Source organism: Chanodichthys erythropterus, chromosome 2 (genome assembly GCF_024489055.1).
Source record: "Chanodichthys erythropterus isolate Z2021 chromosome 2, ASM2448905v1, whole genome shotgun sequence".
In the NCBI taxonomy this organism is placed as follows: Eukaryota; Metazoa; Chordata; class Actinopteri; order Cypriniformes; family Xenocyprididae; genus Chanodichthys; species Chanodichthys erythropterus.
In genome coordinates this window covers 20,115,645-20,135,558 of record NC_090222.1, presented here as the reverse complement: position 1 = coordinate 20,135,558, position 19,914 = coordinate 20,115,645, and the positions used below count along the sequence as shown (strand labels likewise).

Genomic DNA, 19,914 nt, shown 5'->3' with positions numbered 1-19,914 from the left:
TATACCTAACACTGCCATATAAAATACAGCTACATCCATTTTGATGGCATAAATTATCTACAGAGATGACAAAAAGACATATCTCCCTTAAAACTTTAAATTATAACTCTAATTGGAAGTAACGATGATAATGGCAATGTTAAATGCACTACAGAGAAAAGATAGTCATGCAGGAGATGATCACTGCTGTGTCAGATTAGACTGCTGGGAGACATTCAAACCTAGTGTTCAGAAATCAACCCCTGAAAAGGCCAGGAACAGTGTTACTGTAATTACTAAGACAACAACTACTCTTACCCAAGGTGGAAAAGTCCACTACATGACATTTTTTATGTGTCTTCGGCTTGTCTACTGGATATTTCTTGGCCTTAAAGGTCAACTTAAGGATAGTTCCTTTAAATAACTGAAAAAGGAACATCACATTTGGATTATTTGATGGTTGACAACAAGTAACAAATAAGACAGCAAAAGGCCTCTTCTTGATTTGAAATGAAACTGCTGGTTGTATACCTGTTGTCTGCATGAGTCATTCTGGCATTTTCAAATTGTGCTATCCGTCTAGTGACTGATAATGAGAGAGACTATGGTGCGATAAACACTGTGATATGATGTGACAGAAATCTTAACATAACTTGACAAGAGAAAAGTGAGACATAAATAAACCAGAAACACAAAGAAAAGAAAAAAATCTCAATCATTTTCAGCCTTTTGAACAGGTTCAAAAAAAAAATTTACAAAAAAAGAAAGAAAATGTACCACAAATGACTCCATATAGTAAACTGAAATAGCTACACATACATTAAGGCCACTATGTGTAAAAATCCCCCAGACCTAAAACAGAACACAAAGTTGAACTTAAAATCCCCAAACAAACAGCCATGCTTGTTCAGTTGCAGTCTGCGTCACAGAATCTGAGAGGTCAAGCTCAACTCTAAGCCACAACAGCTATATACATTTCACCATCCAGACACTTTAATTTCACTAATAAAAAGGTTTACAAAAACATTTACTATTATTACATTTACTATTAAGGTAATAATAACTATTATTACCTTTAGTGAAAAATATAAGCTGTGTTGCATCAACAAAGCATGATAGAGAAAATACTGCTGGCTGTGTTCATTACATTTAAATGGAATTTGACCGCATGTTGATAAGTAGTTTACACAGTTCACTCATTAAACATACTGTGAAATAAACTGCTGTGATGAGGCATGGAAAACGCGCAGATGAGAAAGATTCTAAGTCAGTCAATCAAATATTGTGAGATATATCATGTGACCTATCTTAAAAAGACTTACTTTCAATGTACTGTAGAAATTAGGTTATGCAATCATCTCAAAAACATTCAATAACAAGCCCTTCTAAAGCCTGAGACTATACAGACTGTTTTACATTTAAAATGAATTGAGAAGCAGTGAATAGACTGGGAGTGTTGACTGGGGAAAGCATGATGGATATGATCACAAGGTCATGGGACATACAAGCACACAAACATACACACACGCACTCAGTGTTCACTGGATACTGGTGTGATTTTGTGAGACAATCATTAGAGTGAAATAATGAATGAATACACTTATGGGAGAACACAGATGCTTTTTATTTACATGGCAGGGAAGTGTTCAATGAGGATGAAACACTGATAAAAATAAGAATCAAAATAAATGTTACATTATTGATTTAAAGTTTAAATGACCTCTAGCCTATTCCACTATGAATATCATGTTATATACTTTAGAATAATAAAAATCACCAGCTAGACTTAATTCATAGCCTATGTGGTAAACAATTGACAACGCAACGCAAAGCAAAGGTACCTGCTCCGTTTCTTATTTTTGTCGAGTTGGTTAATCCCTCTTTCTTCCTTTTTAGAGGGAGAATGATTGGAAACCACTTCTCTGGGATGTCTTTTGGGATAGTCATGTTGTCCCACCGTTGTTTCATTTATTTCGCTCTGCGTACACAGCAACCGGACTTCACGCCAGCGGAGCGACGGAGAATCGTGCGCGCGGCAGCTGCAGACCGGCGCCGAATGACTAGCGGTGAGTGGAAGACATCAAATTACAGTCGCGGCGGTAAATTAGCTCACTCCCTCTCCCTTTTGATTTGCCGCAGAGTCGTTCAGGTCATTCGGTGTGAATCAGAATCGATTACACTTTCACAGAACTGAATTATAGCCTCCACAACTGTTATTTACATGCAGTTCAATTTGAGTAACTTTCTGCGTTTCAGATATGCATGTATACTGTTTTTACTTAATAAATAAATATGGCTTTAAATTCCCAAATAAGCAAAAATTTATTGACATTCAGCTAAAAAACTATAGATTTTTGACTGGGCTGACGCTGACGACGACATCTCAAACACTCTCACCGGACACTGTCAAAACACTGAGCGGCGCCACTAGAAGAACTACGACGTTGTTTTTATATGACATAATCAGAAAGCCGTTCTATTGGCCAAGGATGTGGCCAATAGGAACTCGCTGATGAGGTTGCCGAGGCAACTTACACTGCAGAGCTGTGAAAGATGTAAGACACGAGGAGACAGCGACCATACTGGCTCCTTTAGCAATAAAATATCCACACAGTAATACGTTTCAGAGCCAAAATGGCTTCTGATAAATGGGCAGTGACATACCAGGGCAAAGAGGGTGGTAAGAAGGGGTGGCACTGCGGAAGACATCTGGACTAGTCAGGTGTCTGTGCACGTGCTAGGTCTGTATGTATCTCAGAGTGTGTGGAGAGAGGGGGAATCTCGTGCAAAGGAAGGAACCCTCCCAACTCACGTGTTCGTGTTTAACTTTTGATGTTGCACCACAGTGAAAACAAGATCCAAGCCTTGGAACAATATCATACCCATGGCTAACCGTTCACACAAAAAAATTATAAAAAATGATCATGCTAATGTTCTTCATGGAACTATCAATGCTAATAAACAACCTTTATTTTTTTAAAGTGTAATGCATGAAGAAGATATTTCATATCTTACTACTGGGAAATCAAACTTTTATTAAAGGGTTAGTTCACCCAAAAATGAAAATTCTGTAATTTATTACTCACCCTCATGCCGTTCCACACCCGTGAGACCTTTGTTAATCTTCGGAACACAAATTAAGATATTTTAGTTGAAATCCGATGGCTCAGTGTGGCCTCCATAGGGATCAATCACATTTCCTTTCTCAAGATCCATAAAGGTACTAAAAACACATCTAAATCAGTTCATGTGAGTACAGTGGTTCAATATTAATATTATAAAGCGACTAGAATATTTTTGGCGCGCCAAAAAAAACAACTTATTTAGTGATGGCTGATTTCAAAACATTGCTTAAGGAAGCATCGGAGCGTTATGAATCAGCGTGCCGAATAAGCTGTTCAGAGCGCCAAATTCACGTGATTTCAGCAGTTTGGCTGTTTGACACGCGATCCGAATCATGATCCGATACGCTGATTCATAACGCTCCGAAGCTTCCTGAAGCAGTGTTTTGAAATCGGCCATCACTAAATAAGTCGTTCTTTTGTTTTGTTTTTTGGCGCACCAAAAATATTCTCATCGCTTTATAATATTAATATTAGTGGTGGGCATAGATACATTTTTTAAATCTAGATTAATCTCACTGAAATCTTGGAATTAATCTAGATTAAAATGGCTCATTTGAATTCTGCCAAAGACATTCAGAATATGTGTGCTGCTACCCATAGACTGTAAAAAAATACATATTATTTGGTGCTACCCAAATAATGATGAAAAGTAATCTGCCATTTTGTCCGACAAAGCAGTCAGGAGTTAGAAAATTAACCTCGGCGGAGTTAAACTTTAAAAAATTGTGTATATTGATATCTTTCCGCGTTTGAAACAACATTGATTTTCATGTTCATTCATGTTTATTTGATGCTATAAATGGACTCGTAGTAAGAGATGATCGGTTTACGAGCCTCTTGAGCTGAGGTGCTACAGCGATCTGTCACGACATATTAAAGAGCCACAAAACTGTTTTTATTGTTTGAATTTCTTAAAAAACTAGTTTTAAAGCTGGGACTTTGTTTAATATCATAAGTAACCTGCTCTGTCTTGTCTGTCGATGTGTTGTTAGTGTCCTCTTTGCTCCGTGATGCATTTATCACTGTGTGTGGCGTGACAGCACCACGGCTTGTCGGACAAAGCAACAGTAACTAAGGGGGGCGGGTCTTTGCGAAGGGTCAGTTCGGCTAGGTATACATCCGCGCTAAAATATCAAGGTGAAAGTCATCATAGCTTGCGTAGTAGTGGTTCCCAAACTTTTTAGCGTGGAGTACCCCCTGAAGGGATTACCATCCCTCTAAATTGATTTTCCAGTGTATTTTTTTACCTTTATGAATAACTTTATAAAATAAATAATGTTTTAAATTAAAAAAAAATGTTCAATAGAGAAATATGCAATGATGGTAAAACAAAGTAAAACTTTTAAATATTAAACTAAAACCGCCAGTAGATGGCAGCAAGTCACTGTTTTTATGAGTGAGTCATCGAGTCATTCATTCATTAACAAAGCAAGTGGCTGTGAATGAATCACTGAATCATTGACTCTCACGATTCGTTCAAAGCCGCAGAATTGTTCGCGAAACACAGACGTGTGTTGTAGTTCTGCTGTGGTTTTCGTTAGAACTATTATTTCATTGCAAAACAGAGTAAATACTGACAGTGCTGTGTTTAAAATGTACATTTTATTTTTTGGCCTGTTGTATAATAATGTCACGTTTGCAGTCATGTGGATATTTGGGAACAATTGCGTTCTTGCTCGTTATCATCAATAAATACAAGAACTCACACAAGGTATGTTTTTGTATCGGAGGAAATTTGAGTCTTAAATCGAAATTAATCCATTATTTGTGTCTATATTTGTTCTTCATGCGAGTAAGTGCTGAAATCCCCACTTTTACAAAGGTGCATTGTCGAGAACGACAGTAATTTAGCGTGATTTAAGGCAGCAAAATCTGCACACAATCTATCATATGCATGCTGCTTGTGTGGATACAGTCATTTTTGACTGTAAATGATGAGGTAATTTTATGTACTGGATTTACGACAATTTGGCAGTTCGAAATAGATGCTCGATTTTAATATTATTTTAAGGTAGAATTAAATGAACTACTCAGCATTTTGCGTACCCCCTTTTGTCACCTCACGTACCCCCAGGGGTACACGTACCCCAGTTTGAGAACCATAGACCCAGCTCCCAACCCAACTTTGAGAATAGATTAACGGCGAAATTTATTTTTATAATCGTCCGATAAGAGTCTCACGTTAACGCAGCACGTTAACACCGATAACGGCCCACCACTAATTAATATTGAACCACTGTACTCACATGACCTGATTTAAATATGTTTTTAGTAACTTTGTGGATCTTGAGAGAGGAAATGTCATGGCTCCCTATGCAGGCCTCACTGAGTCATCGGATTTCAACTAAAATATCTTAATTTGTGTTCTGAAGATTAACAAAGGTCTCATGGGTGTGGATTAATTAATGACAGAATTTTCATTTTTGTGTGAACAAACCTTTTAACACCATTGCTCGAGCTGAACAATCAACTGTTATGAGAAAACATACCTATTTTACTATTTTGTATCAATTTTTATGATTTGTAAGTTAGCAGGCAATTTTTAGAAAAAAGTAAGCATGAAGGTCTGCTCCTAACATAACCATTAGTGGGGAATAAGTAGATTGTCCAAAAACAAATGAGGTCGTATGAATTCATGTGAATTAGTCACCAATTCACCAAAACTTTAAATAGTAACAAAGTGCCATGAGAGTGAAGACTGAGTTGATTTGAAGATTGAGAGCCCTTTTAAATGAGTATGTGTGTATTTTAAATTCAGAGCACAACATGATATTTAAATTTAAAAGTGTGTGTTTAGGGAGAGTAGCTAATTGTTTACCTGGGGGAGGTCTCTTTCTGAACATTTCCACACCTCTGAAATTTTGCCGCTCCGTCCCATGGGAAAATCTACACCGACATGCAAACACACACACAACGAGAGACAGAGAGAAAGAGAGAGAGAGAGAGAGAACCACAATGTCAACAGGATTTCAAGGGTAAAACAGGGGACGTACCAACAGTTTACGCTCACTCAGGAAATTCAACGATATTTAATCCTTGACAACGACAGTATGCAGATCAGTCAGCTAAAACTAAGCCACTGCTAATGAACCTGTCGCCGTAATCTCAATGCTTAACTTTTGTGAAACCTAGAATTTTTTCTAATCATGATAATAGTAAGATAATTGATAAGACAACTGTTTGAGGTGGTTACATGTACACGTTAGTTATAGAACAAGATGGAAACATCACTGTTATTAAGACTAAATGCTAATGCTAAGTGATAGAAGTGGTCTGGTTAGGTTTGTTCCAGAAACACATTGATGTCTGTGGGTCTGGTTACCAATAAATTTCTCTCTGAAGACGCCACATGCTGTCTGTCTCCTATGCCTGAAGCACAGGGAATATAGGAGGCAGACAGCACCTCGCTCAATGGTTTAGAAATTTTATACAACAGGAGGTTGAAAAGCTCTTTTCTATATATATAGTGTGGTTCTGCTATGGATACAATAAAACTGATGATGTAAAAACAGGTTCCATGAATGCAGATGGTACAAATTAAACGTCAATTTTAATTCAGTTTTAAAAAATTCTCTTAGTGTTTTTAAAGTTTCTCTTAAAACTTATTTTTTTAGACTTGCTTATATGTAATTTGTATTTTTACTATTTTGTATCTATTCATCTATCTATTTACTATTTTTACTACTTATCTATCTTCTTTATTGTGTATTGACTGTTTATTTCTTTGTACTATGTGTAAAGCGCTTTGAGAATACCCTTTTAAAGGCGCTATATAAAATAAAGTTTATTATTATTATTATTGTCAACAGACAACAGAAAGTAAAGCTATACTCTGCAGTGTTATATCACATAATTAGACACAGTTATTAAAAAAAAAATCAGTATAAATCAGTTTATCATACTTTTCCATACAGGAACCTGGTTTATTATGAATGTTCAATATATCAATATCATGTAATTTATCAGCTGATATCTGTTTTTCTTACTTACTGTATCCGGGTTATTGACGAATAAGGTTTTTAAAGGGATAGTTCACCAAAAATGAAAATTTGATGTTTATCTGCTTACCCCCAGGGCATCCAAGATGACTTTAGGTGACTTTGTTTCTTCAGTAGAACACAGATGATGAATGCGCTCGGACAATGGAAGTGATCTCTCGCACTCATCGAAGCAAAGCGCGAGAGATCACTTCCATCATCAGAACCTCACTAACCGCATTCTCAGGGCAGTTGGACATGGTGTTGTTTTAGAGGTAAAAAATTATATAAAAACTGTTTGGTTTCTCGCACAAACCGATCGTTTTGTGTCTTAGGACATCAATGTGTCGTCACGAGCCGCAGGGTTTCATTTGGATTTGTCTATGCATGTTTTTTTTTACTCTTATAGACGAAGTTCCCATTTACATGCAACGGTTGGAGTTAAAAATCATCATTTGTGTTCTACTGAAGAAACAAAGTCACCTAAAGTCATCTTGGATGCCCTGGGGGTAAGCAGATAAATATCAAATTTTCATTTTTGGGTGAACTATCCCTTTAACAGTGTAAAAAAAATATATGGATATACATTTCATTTTGATAACTTATTAAGTGATCCTGGGTGAACTTCCTGTTGACGTTCGAAGTGTTGTCAAACAAAACAGAGGCTTGCTAGACCCTCCCTCCTCCTCCTCCTCCTCCTCCCCTCCGTGCTTCCTGAAACAGTCATGAACGCGCATTTAAAATCATTCTTGTCGGTTATTGGCTGGAGCATGTTTATTATGATTCGTGGTCCAGGCTGCACCAGTTTGTTTTTATTGCCGTTTTCGGAGCTTGTGGCGACTACAGAGACTGCGTTTTTTACAGTGTGTTCAGGGGACAGGCAGCTAGCGGATAGCGAGGAGATGTTTGCTGTATGTGACAAAAAATGTTTTTGCCTAAAAACGCGTGACATCACTTAGAGCACCTTTAAGTGTTAACAATGAGATTATGTGGTTTTTATAATCAATAAACACTGCTTTTTTTAAATTTTTATAAGATGGACAAAATTTGTCACCAAACAAGTCATTCGGTTTAACCAAATTTCGGGTTTATCGAATGACACTTTTGGTTATACCAAATGATGATATTTTCAAACAATGCTAACAGGCTGATATCTAGCCAGCTAGCAAAAGGACAATCAAACATTTTATATTTAGTACAAGTTTTTAAAATATTACAATATTTTCCATGTTATAGCAGTTGTACCAAATGACCTGATGTTTTTGGGACATGCATATGAGCAAGTGAAAACATGAATTTTTCAAATAGTTAAGAGAGAGTTAGTTACTTTGCTTCATGACTATGTGGTCCTTTGCAGGTGTCTGAATGATGTCACATCCTGTCACATGATATTGACCACATGACTTGATCCAAAATGGTCCCTTTATATTATATAACTTATATGCCTGATTTTTTTTCCCAAACCAGTTCAGCAGAAATCCCGCCCTGGAGCCGATTCAAAACATTTTATTGGCCATGTCAATGACAATAATGATTACCTACACCGAACCCTGATCCCTAAACCTACCTGTCACTCAGCCAATGAAATTGGTTGCAGGGCGGAGATTTCCGCTGAACCATTTGGGGGAAAAAAAAAAATCAACTTACATCAATGAAATACATTTTTCCGGACATTCTTTGTCATAACAAAGCAATGACTTCTACACATAATTTTAATACCATTTTGCACTATGTTGATTTATGATGTTATAAAATCATGCCAGAATAAAATATATATACATTTATTACATTTTAAGATACTTTAAACACAAATTAAATGGCTGTATTGGCCTTTGGATGGTTAAACCAAATGACCTTTTGACACTTCAAAATCTTTAAAATACCTTTATATGTAGCAAAATATAATTAAAACCTTTTGAATTCAATAAAATAGAGCTAGTTGTACTACCTTACATACTTTGGATGTTTCTATTATTATTAAGGCCTTTGGACAAAAAAAATGACCCGTCACATCATTAACCCATCTGCCAATACTGGATTTTGAAATTGTTCTCCCAAGTTTATGATTTAGAGACACTAGCACCATTTTAAAGGGGTAGCAATTAATTTTGGCAAAGATTTAACCCTTTAAGAACACTAAATCTGCATTGCAGTTATCCTTCCTTTATTATGAAAAGTTAGGTTCTCAAATTCAAACAATCTATAGAAGGTCCTAAAAGGAATATTTATCTTTCATACTATATTAAAATGTTTTACCTTCCCCTTTTTTTTACGAAGCAGAATAGATTTATAATATCGTCCATAACTTGAAAATAGTGGCTTATCTGTATTGGCCAGAATTTCAATATCATGGCTATGGTTCAGTAACAACACAGCAATGCGCTGGTTTCATTGCTTTTGTCTATGGTCATCATATGCACATTAAGGCATTCTGACTTTCCCTGAGGAAATTTCAGTCATCATAACTGACTTGCAAATATTGACTTTTATATTTCCTTAACCAACAGGGGTCATAATGCAGAGTCATCGGAGAGATATTTTTCTGTCTCTGAGCTGCCCTCAGAACATTACTGACAATGATCTGTTGCTTTGAATACCCACAATAAAGATGTGATTTCATTTTATGTAGACAATCAAAGCAGACTATTCAAGAGCGTGGGAAGGGCTGGGTAGGAGGAGGCCACCTCTGGGTTGAGAACAGAAAAAAAAAAAAATACTATATGCTGCTGCAGGTAAAAATATTCTCACAAAAATAACAAATCCAGAGACGATAGTAACCAAAGATGCAAAGCACAGTATAAAGTTAACTACTAAAGGTTAACTCGGGTGAGATGGAATATTTCATTCTAAGCACACACACTCACACAGACAGACAAGCTGGTACACATGTGTGTCAGCTATGATTAGAGTCTATTACCATGTATCTGACTGGAGGCTTACACACCAGCAGGTCAAAACCAATGACCCACAACACAGACAGACACACACACACAAGCAAGGACACGCACTGATACGCATAAAGCTACTTAAGGACAGACCCAGTAAACAGGCTGCTTTTGACACTAAATATCCCAGATCTGGAAGCCATTTCGTATATAAACAGTCAGAGAAGTACACATCTTCAGACTGACAACAGACTGCAGTGGTGTAAAGGAGGTCATTTGACTCAGCATCATGCAGCATGGATTCTCTCACATATGTTACATGCATGCATAAAGAATACACAGTCAGTCACACAACGCAAACCAGACTAAATAATTAGAGCGGCTCTTGCATTTTAATCGAGATGAAAAGGCACTCTTATTTATTTGTGGTCATGTATGGATGAACAAGTCAGCGTTTGAGTTTTATGATCTATAATTTACAATTAGCATATTTTACGTCCTTTGTATTTTGATGTTAATCTAGTTTATTTTTCAATAATTCTTCAGCCCTCTTGGCTTCTCATCTCTTTAACCTCAATTTTTCATGCTTGCTGTCTCAAAAGGTCAAACAGGAAATCACCATTAAACCAGAACCACAATAATGATATTGACTACAAAAAATGATGGGTCTGCTCTCTCACTCTCTACTCATATATACACATACAGATGTGGCCAAATGCATATACATTTATGTTAACAATCATTACAGTTATATATATAATTGGTCATGCCCCTGCGGTTAATATGCTTTCCTTCTCTAGGGAATTATTACATTGTTGGTTCTCCAAGCACAACAAAACAAATTTCTTGGCAGTCAGTCAGAATTTTACCCTCAAAGGAATTTCAAGAACTAGCTTAAATCCTTGGTTCAATTAAGTTACTTGCAAATACATAACCTGAAACTTCTGAACCCGCGTTTTTAAGTCTGAAACAGTCTGATATTCTAAATCATTTAGGGTTTTAATTCAGGGTTTTCAACCGAGTTAACCCTTGAAGGGGGCTGTGGAGACATAAACATACAACTTAAATTTGCATGGTAGGCCTATTTCTTACTCAACTATTTTTTTTTTAACTATGCTTTTAACCATTAGTTATATAATGTAATGTTGGGGCAATGTTCTTATCAAAAGTTATATATAAAGTAGGCCTATAAACCCGTGATTTAGACCACGTCAATCAATGGCTAATATGTTCCCATGCCGTTTCAAGGTATTACCAAGATGTACATCTACAATTTATCATTTTATATCAACATTATATTTGTCAAAGTAACATTTGGAGTTTGAGACATCCGCAGCTCAAAAATATTTCACAGTTGAGATGCGATGCGACCACAAGTGAACTGACATTCATAATTTACTGCTTAACGCTCTTCAAAATGCATGGCGTAACTTGGCATACGTTCATCTGTGAGAATAATTAGTTCATCGCATTCATTAGGTGGCCATATTGTTTACTATAATACATGGCTGTATGGTATAGATGCGAAAAAGACAACAAAATACAGAGCAAATGTTAAAGCAGGACGTTACAATGCGCAGAACGCCGCTGTGATGGAGTTTCAAAAAGCTAATTTAAAAAAACAAATTAAGTTTATGTAAGTATTTTCTAACTGTTTTCTGTTAGCCTGTATGTAGAGCCTTATACTGAACTAAAGTAAAGCTTTTATTGGCGGATAAGCGAGGACCACATTACCTTTATCAGCTCCTCCTGTAAGCAATGCTGATTTCAGACATCTCTGTTGTCTGTGGCTTCTTCCTTCTCTACAGGTATCCCGTCGGGTTAAGGCAACATAGGTTATTTATCGGATGCACGAGATCCTTGACGATCAAAACATCCTTGAAAGGTGAAAGTGTATCGGACTCGATAGGCCAGCAGCTGCTCATAGTAATAGGATGAGGGAGGCGGGGGTGGAGGGGCGGTGTTTGCATCTGCATCTGCTCTTTCCCACTTTCAGTCTTGCACTGCTCAAGAGTAGCCTAATGTTGTCTGTAAAAGCGAAAAAAAAAAACTGAATATAATTTTGATAAATGTCCGATTTATTCCAGGATGTGTGGATAAACATTGCTGATGACTGCACGCATCCTAATGCTGTTATTTAGTGTGGTTTTGAATAATGTTTATCATTCAGTTTTAGCAGTTCATGCAGCAGATGTAGTCTGTAACTTTGTTCACAGTGCAGCATGGGGGCAGTACCGACTTTTACCATGTGCTCATTGTTTTGGTTTGTCGTGTGCGCCCTCTGCTGGGCACACTAATGATTCTTCATTCAGTGCATATTTAAAAAAAAAAAAAAAAAGATATAGGCGTTGATGACTAATAACCAGTTGTGTATTTATTTTTTTTAGGAACCAGCAAAGTATTAAAAAAATTAGTGATTTATAAACATTTTACAAATTTCTATGTACAGTAACTATAAAACTATACTGTCAGTACACCAGTTATACAAATGAACTAAATCAATGCATTTATTTTCCTTCAAAGGGATGGAAACCAATAGAAAAAAGATTAGGCTTAAAAGATTTCTTATCCTGTGGTTCCTTCTGGGCAACATTAATATCACAGCTTTCATCTTTCAGCCTCTCAGACATCATAAATTCACTAAGCATGTTTGCTCAGAATGACTTGTTCTCCATATGTACGCAATTTTGAGAAGGAAAAGCAAAATCAGTACAAACACAATAATTTTAACATAATCCTTAATGGGTCTGGTAAAACATTTACAGAACAAAAAAAAAAAAAGTACAACTACAGTATAGTATAAATTGTATGAAATATAAGTGTAATATAAAGTCAAATTGTAATTGTACAATATACAGCATTTAGAAACTTTATATAGCATATTATTATTAATAATTGCATATATTATTATTTATATCCTAAAAATACAATTGAGTATGACTATGAGTATAGTAGTAATATAATAACTAGTAATAATAGCAAATAGTATATATAGTATAAATTGTAGAATAATAGTCAATAAAATAAAAATAGTAAATAAAATAGTGAATATAAGGATAATAAAATAATATTAGTATAAGTAGTAATATAATAGGCAGAAGAGGTACAGTCTCTTGGAAATGCAGAAAACAGTCCGCTGACAGGCTTTCTTCAGCCTTCCTTGAGGTTTGTGTTGTCCTGCTTGCCACTGGCTAAAATGGGGGGAAAATATGTAGGCTTAAAAAAATATATGAGCCACGATTTGATGACAAGTAATCAAGTTGGTTTAGCTCTATCTTTTACAGCCAGACCTGTCTTCAGTCCACTTATGAGAGTTATGGCAAGTTGCCCGGACCAGTATGGTGGTGACGTTGACATACGATCTAGTGGCCAATGAGGTATCTGCATCTGAAAGCTTAAAAATGCTGCCTTCATTCCAAGATAGGAAGGCATTAAGGTGCTGATAGATTGATTTTTATTCGCTGCCTTTAATATCCCACAATACTTTGTGTTCCATTCAGTTAAGCTAAAAAATAAAAAGCCTATGTATTTATTATGGGTGCGTCTCAATGTGCTCCCTAGTTCACTAGACAGGGCACTGATCAGTCGGCCATTTTAAGGGCTGTTTATATGACACCATTTTCAACTAAAAACAGAAAACTTTTTATGCATTTTGGCCATTCATTTACATGACAACACCGTTTTGGGGGTTACATGTTCAGTCTATAGGTGCGTAGTGTTTCTTTACAGAGTGACATCGCCAACTACTGGCCTGGCATGCATAATACAGCTTTTTACGAACGGGGATCATTGTGACAATGGTGTCGTCTGTATGCAGAAAATGCTAAATTTATTTTTTTTATTTTTTTAGTACATTGTAGTGTAAACATACCTTCAATAGCAAAATCCTTCCTGTGCACTGGAACATTCGCTCCCTAAAAAATCCCACAATGCACCACAAAAACAAGGGAACATTGATGCTCACTGTGGCAAGCAGGGCGGGGCAGTGAGCCGTGGGAGCGGAGAGAGACCGGTGGTGAGATTGCTAATGAGTGTCACCTAAGTATATCAAAATGAAAGTACAGTGGCAGCCCCTTACAGATGACTGTCATTTTATTTTTATTTTATTTGTTTATTTTGTCATTAAACTTTGTTGAAGGTTCACCAGTTCTTGCCTCCTACTTCAATGAACCTTTAAACTTTGTTATATTCACTGTGCTCCCTTACCAGAATTACATCACATTTCTGATCAAGAAACATAAACGCATGAGCCAACTCAATGAATATAATGACACATGATAGAAGATTTGAAAAGACAAACTGTTTTTTTTATATATATGTCAGCATAAACACACATCGCTAGACAGGTAGTGAACACATCTAGTTAACATTTATAATTATTATTCGGCTTAAATGCAGACCTGGCAACCCTGATACTGATCATTAAAAATTATTTGGCTTTTAATGTGGCCGGGCAAGATGGGTTAGGACATTAATTTTCAAGGATCTCTGAAAATTGTCCATAATAGTGTTTGAATACTACTAAATACAAGTACTACAGTTCAGAAGTTGTTATCCAACATAAATTTGGGAATGATGGGTATATGACTGCGTATATGATTTGTAACTGATTTTATATGGTTGTTGTGGATATTTTGACCACACATCTGGGCTGATTTGAGCTCACAGAGTTTAACTTGGTAGTGAATTAGGTAGTTTTGAAAGTCTTTCTGTCTAGCAACCTGTAATCTGCAAATCTGTTACATCTTGTGAGCTGATGCCCGAGTAGTTTTCCAAGAATTATTAGCCAGTTACTTCAATGTGTTGAAAGAGTGAACCCAAACACTAAGGACAAGTTCATGGATGTACAACTTTAAATAGTGTCTCTCAGATCAAACCAAATAGGATATAAAAAGCTCTATACTGATCAGTAATATTATGACAGAAGATATAACTTCTTGCTATATTTGCAATCTATTCATGTGTCATGGTTGCAGTTATTATTGACACTATTTTTGAATAGCTAGGTCTTTAATTTCAAGGTTTAGTTCACCCAAAAATGAAAATTCTGTCATTTATTACTCACCCTCATGCCGTTCTACACCCATAAGACCTTCGTTAATCTTCGATGCAAATTAAGATATTTTTGTGGAAATCCAATGGCTCAGTATGGCCTGCATAGCCAGCAATGACATTTCCTCCCTCAAGATCCAGTACTAAAAACATATTTAAATCAGTTCATAACGCTCCGAAGCTTCCCGAAGCATCATTTTGAAATCGGCCATCACTATATAAGTCGTTATTTTAATTCTTTTTTTTTTGAAGCACCAAAAAAATTATCATCACTTTATAATATTAATATTTAATTATTATATTAATTAATATTAATATAATATTAATATAAATAAATGACATTATTTTGGGGTGAACTAACCCTTTAATGTATGGTGAAATCATTTCTCTCAATAGGGGATATTCCATGCCAGTAAAGTGGCCTTCTGAGAACGTATAATCAATATACTTATTCCCAAAAGTTTAAAAGCCAGATAAATATTTGCTCAATAAGGGCTTCGAACAGGTCCACTCACTTTTTTACTTTTTGTTTGTGAACTTGTTAACATCAGTATGACATCAGTAAATATGCACACAATCATCCCAGTGTATTCCTGTGATGTAATAGACACAACATTTACATGCAGCATAATGCTTCACTTACATGTGAGAGAGCACAAGACAACAAACAAATCTATCTTCCAACAATAGGTACATCTAGAATAACTAATACACTGTACATACTATATACAAATCTTTTAATTCATGTCTACTGTTTGAAATTGTGAACAGTGAAGGTGATAGTAATTTTCTAATTAGTCCCAGTTTAAAATTTCAGGAGAAAAGGGGGTTAGGGAGTTGGAAATAATAAATAATAAGTGGTGTATCAAGGCTTCATCTCTGCTGTGAAAGATTTTAGAGTCCACCTTGAGTACATTTTCCCTCAGTTTTTATGTGGTGTCATTTCCACATTTTTATTTACAGTATAAAACAGTCCGGAAATAATAGGGAGAAGAGGGGAAACAGAAATGCTGTGAGGTAGATTATTTTAAAGAGAAGACATTTTAAGGTTTAGCTCGTCTTTTTTGTTGTTGTGCTCTATGACCTTTGTTTGCTCTTTAATCTCCTCAGACTCCTCAGATTCATCCTCAGGCTCAGGCAGATGCCACTGAATGAAGACCACATAAATGATGGACCCCACCACACCCCCCACCATAGGAGCCACTAAAGGAATCCAGAAGAAGTAGTCATAGGACCTGTTTGGGTCACAAAAAAAGAGGGTTTGATAATGACCATATAGAGAAGTGAAACACTGGTTACACACTTCAGTGCAAATGTTAATGAGTTAAGCAAAGTGAAATACCCAGTCATTTGTTTTATCAGAGGAGAAATAAGATGAAAGGTTGGAGGTGTAAGGGCAGAGATAACAAAACCCTTAATCTGACGTTAATAGATCTAGCTCATCTGAGTACGCACGTAAAGACTTCTGGGCCCCAGCCTGCTGTGAACGTGAAGAGTCGTGGACCAAGGTCACGGGCAGGGTTAATAGCTGCTCCACAGTTAGCTGACATCGACATGGAAATCCCTAGGACAACAGTTGCTACAATGGGTGGGAGCAACGCTTCGGGAGCTGGAGCATTTCTCTTATCATTAAGAGGTAGAATGCACAACATCAGCATGGCTGTGCCAACCACCTACACACAGGCAAACAAGAAACAGATGATGGTCTAGTCAGACGACCCAGCATGCTGGCAAGATCTAGTGATAATTGATTTATGTTTGAAATTCGCTTTGATACATCTTTTTTTTTTTTTACAGTATGTTGTAAAACGTTATATTGCCTCAGAGCAAAATATATTAGATTAGATTGGATTTAACTTCTCTGATTTATTATATCATTAGTATGTGTAGTGTCTTTGTATTAACTACAGAGCTCTTGTCTAATCTGCCATGGCTTTTTGCTGACCTGATCAAGAAAGTTGGTCTGCACTGATACCACATCTGTTGGGTAAGTGGCAAAGATACTGGCGGTTTCATTAGGACCAAATATGGTCAGAATTCCACCACTGTATTCCATAATCGCATCTGGAGGAGTGGAGGGTTGAGAAATATTATTTATCCTCTCTTTTTCAAATAACACAACACTGCCAAAAATATAATGGTGATACTATACAGGGTGTATCTTAAAGGGTTAGTTCACTCAAAAATTGTCATTGATGGGAGAAGGGAGCGGTAATGCACCAATAATCTGGATGCCAACTGCTGTAAAACAGGAAAGAAGAAGAAGCAGCGTCAGTGAAAGCGGATATACAACAGAACCGGAAGAGAAGACAATGCTGAATAAAGTCGTAGTTTTTGTTATTTTTGGACCAAAATGTATTTTTGATGCTTCAAAAACTTCTAACCAACCCACTGATGTCACATGGACTACTTTGATGATGTTTTTATTACCTTTCTGGACATGGACATTGCACCGTACATACACTTTCAATGGAGGGACAGAAATCTCTCGGACTAAATCTAAAATATCTTAAACTGTGTTCCGAAGATGATCGGAGGTCTTACTGGTTTAGAACGACATGAGGGTGAGTCAATAATGACAATTTTTTCATTTTTGGGTGAACTAACCCTTTAAAGAAAAGATGTCTTTATTTCTCTCTTTCTTCTTACCATAGTAGATGAGATAGACAAGCCCAGAGGCCAGGTAAGCCCCTAATATTTGAGCGAGAGAATAGGGTAGCAGCTTTATCCAGGCTAGGTCTCCCAGCACACAGAAACTCAGAGACACAGCTGGGTTTAGATGAGCTCCTTAGGGAGGAATAGAGAGAGAAAAAATATATATGTGAAAACAGAAGTCAGTGTACAGTATGTTGATCCAAAAAAAAAGAGTAACATTACAAAGGATTTCTCCTTAACTGCCCCAAAAACAGCCCATTCTATAAGCATTTTACCTGATACCGCCCTGCAGAGGTACATGGCAGACATGACGCCTACAGAGAAAGCCATGTTAACAGACAGAAACTGGCCCTTAGTTTCTCTGCTGGTTTTCACCTGAGCTGCTGCAGCACAACCAAACAGCTACAGCAGAGAAAAACAAATGACATATCATTGTCTATTTTAGTTGTGTATACAACAGTAGTATTATGGTCCTCTGATTGAATGATTGATATTTAGCATAAAGCACAAGAATGTTTTCCTGTGTTGCTTGGTGACATGCAAAGCCTGATGCTTTGGCTTTTCGGAACAATTTTTGTTGGTTGAGAAAAAATAAATAAATTGGCCACATTTTGCCAGAAACAAGTTTCTTCATATTAACATCTTGTTTATCAAACTTTTGAATAAAGAATATCATTCTCACAATCATGCTGTTGGTCTGATTGTCAGCATGTCTGTGATTACCTGCAGCTGAATTGCAGCTAGTATTATTCAGTAATGTTGCGACATTCTTGTGTAACATAGTACTCATAAATCGACCCTTCACTGGAATATTATATTATGGACTGCACATTACTTGAGATAAAAAGCTCCTGCTAAATTGGCAAACACATTATCAGCATATCTAACCAAAAGCACATGAACACAGAACCTCAGGACTGGCATTTGAACCTTGCATTTGTCCATTGTAAAACTTATGCTTATCTTATTGTGTAAAATATATAATAGCACAATAATTTTACATTAGCCCTCCTAAATAGCACATTGTGCATCTTCTTATTCGTGTAAATAACTGATAACACTGTTATAATCCTAGTATTTAGATTAATAAATTATTAATTTAATTCTTAAATTATATATTAATATTAACAGAGAATCAAAGATGTTGCAAAAAAAGTAGATATAAAACCACTAAATATATAAAGAAGTCAATTTTGTGTAATGTTTATATGGTATTTTAGTTACGCTTTGTTAACATTAGTTAACAAATGCATGTATCATTAACTTACATGCAATATTTTTACAGCATTTATTAATCTAATGTTAATTTTTACATGTAGTATTATATCTTTACATTTTTATAAATTAACATTAGTTAACATAATGTGCACAAACATGTATTAACAATGAGCAATAGTATTTTTATTTTAATTAACATTAACCTTGACTATTAAATGCTGTTATTCATTATTATATCATGATACTTAATGCATTAACAAATTTTACCATATTGTAAAAATTGTTTTCACAGTGATGAGTTTTAATTTAAAATAAAATTTAAAAAAACATCTTAAATATATTTCAATAAGGAAACATGTGCGAATAATATAAGCAATATCTATAAATCAATAACTATGCTCAGTTTGTTTAATAGTGAAAACTATGCAAAAACTTACCAGAAGTACAAAAGTGCCTAAGATCTCTCCCATAATCTGCCGTGCCAGTTCATTTTTCACCTTCATCCTCCTAACTATCTTTTTTACCCGACTCATTTTTAGTATTGGCTTGCAGATTTTGTGCAAAACTTGCTGCTGCCCTGCTGTTCACAGATGATCTTCTGAACTCAGTCTGTGTCTATTAGCTCAGCTAACCTTTAAACCTTGTTTTAAATATACTCGCAGAGTACAAACATCCCACATCAGGAAGGCAACATCCACATCATAACTTGTCTGACCATGACCCCTTTATAAATCATTAATAATCATGCAGGAGAGCAAAAGAAAGATTTAGTGATCTGTGATTTGCTGCTGTAAAACACTTATCGTGCTTTTCTGTACATCCAGATAACCTAATCATTTTGACATTGTAAGATTAGATGACATGAAAATTGAAAAATTATGCAATTATCTAGTTCAAATATCTGTATACTCGAATTTCTTCCCCAAAGCCAGCATCATTGTCTAAACTCACATGTAATGTTATATTGGTAATAATATTGCTGTTTCAAACAAGCAATGATTGAAATGATTGAAATTAAGTATA

At 35.9% G+C, this 19,914-nt stretch overlaps 2 protein-coding genes across 6 annotated transcripts in view; both read right to left on the bottom strand.

The window, feature by feature from the left end:
* atp8b2 (ATPase phospholipid transporting 8B2) overlaps positions 1 to 11,907 on the bottom strand; it is a 44,762-nt gene extending 32,855 nt beyond the window's left edge. Inside the window, exons 1-2 of one of the 5 annotated variants that reach the window (XM_067404557.1) lie at positions 11,701 to 11,907; positions 5,923 to 5,990 (exon numbers count right to left, since the gene is read on the bottom strand). In XM_067404557.1, the coding sequence (XP_067260658.1) occupies positions 5,923 to 5,947 (25 nt within the window). In that variant the 5' untranslated portion in view covers positions 5,948 to 5,990; positions 11,701 to 11,907. Of the gene's footprint in view, positions 1 to 1,820; positions 1,948 to 3,065; positions 3,091 to 5,922; positions 5,991 to 11,700 lie in introns of those variants that run through there. The other 4 variants (XR_010896735.1, XM_067404566.1, XM_067404574.1 and 1 more) reach the window with 4 other exon arrangements.
* A 2,447-nt stretch (positions 11,908 to 14,354) lies between these two features.
* Positions 14,355 to 19,700, bottom strand: aqp10a (aquaporin 10a). The gene is made up of 6 exons (XM_067404538.1): positions 19,329 to 19,700; positions 17,949 to 18,075; positions 17,668 to 17,805; positions 16,964 to 17,082; positions 16,474 to 16,691; positions 14,355 to 16,253 (listed from the first exon to the last, which is right to left on the bottom strand). Exons 1-6 carry the CDS (start codon positions 19,422 to 19,424, stop codon positions 16,046 to 16,048), a joined length of 906 nt encoding a protein of 301 aa, XP_067260639.1. The 5' UTR covers positions 19,425 to 19,700; the 3' UTR covers positions 14,355 to 16,045.
* Between the last annotated feature and the right edge of the window lie 214 nt (positions 19,701 to 19,914).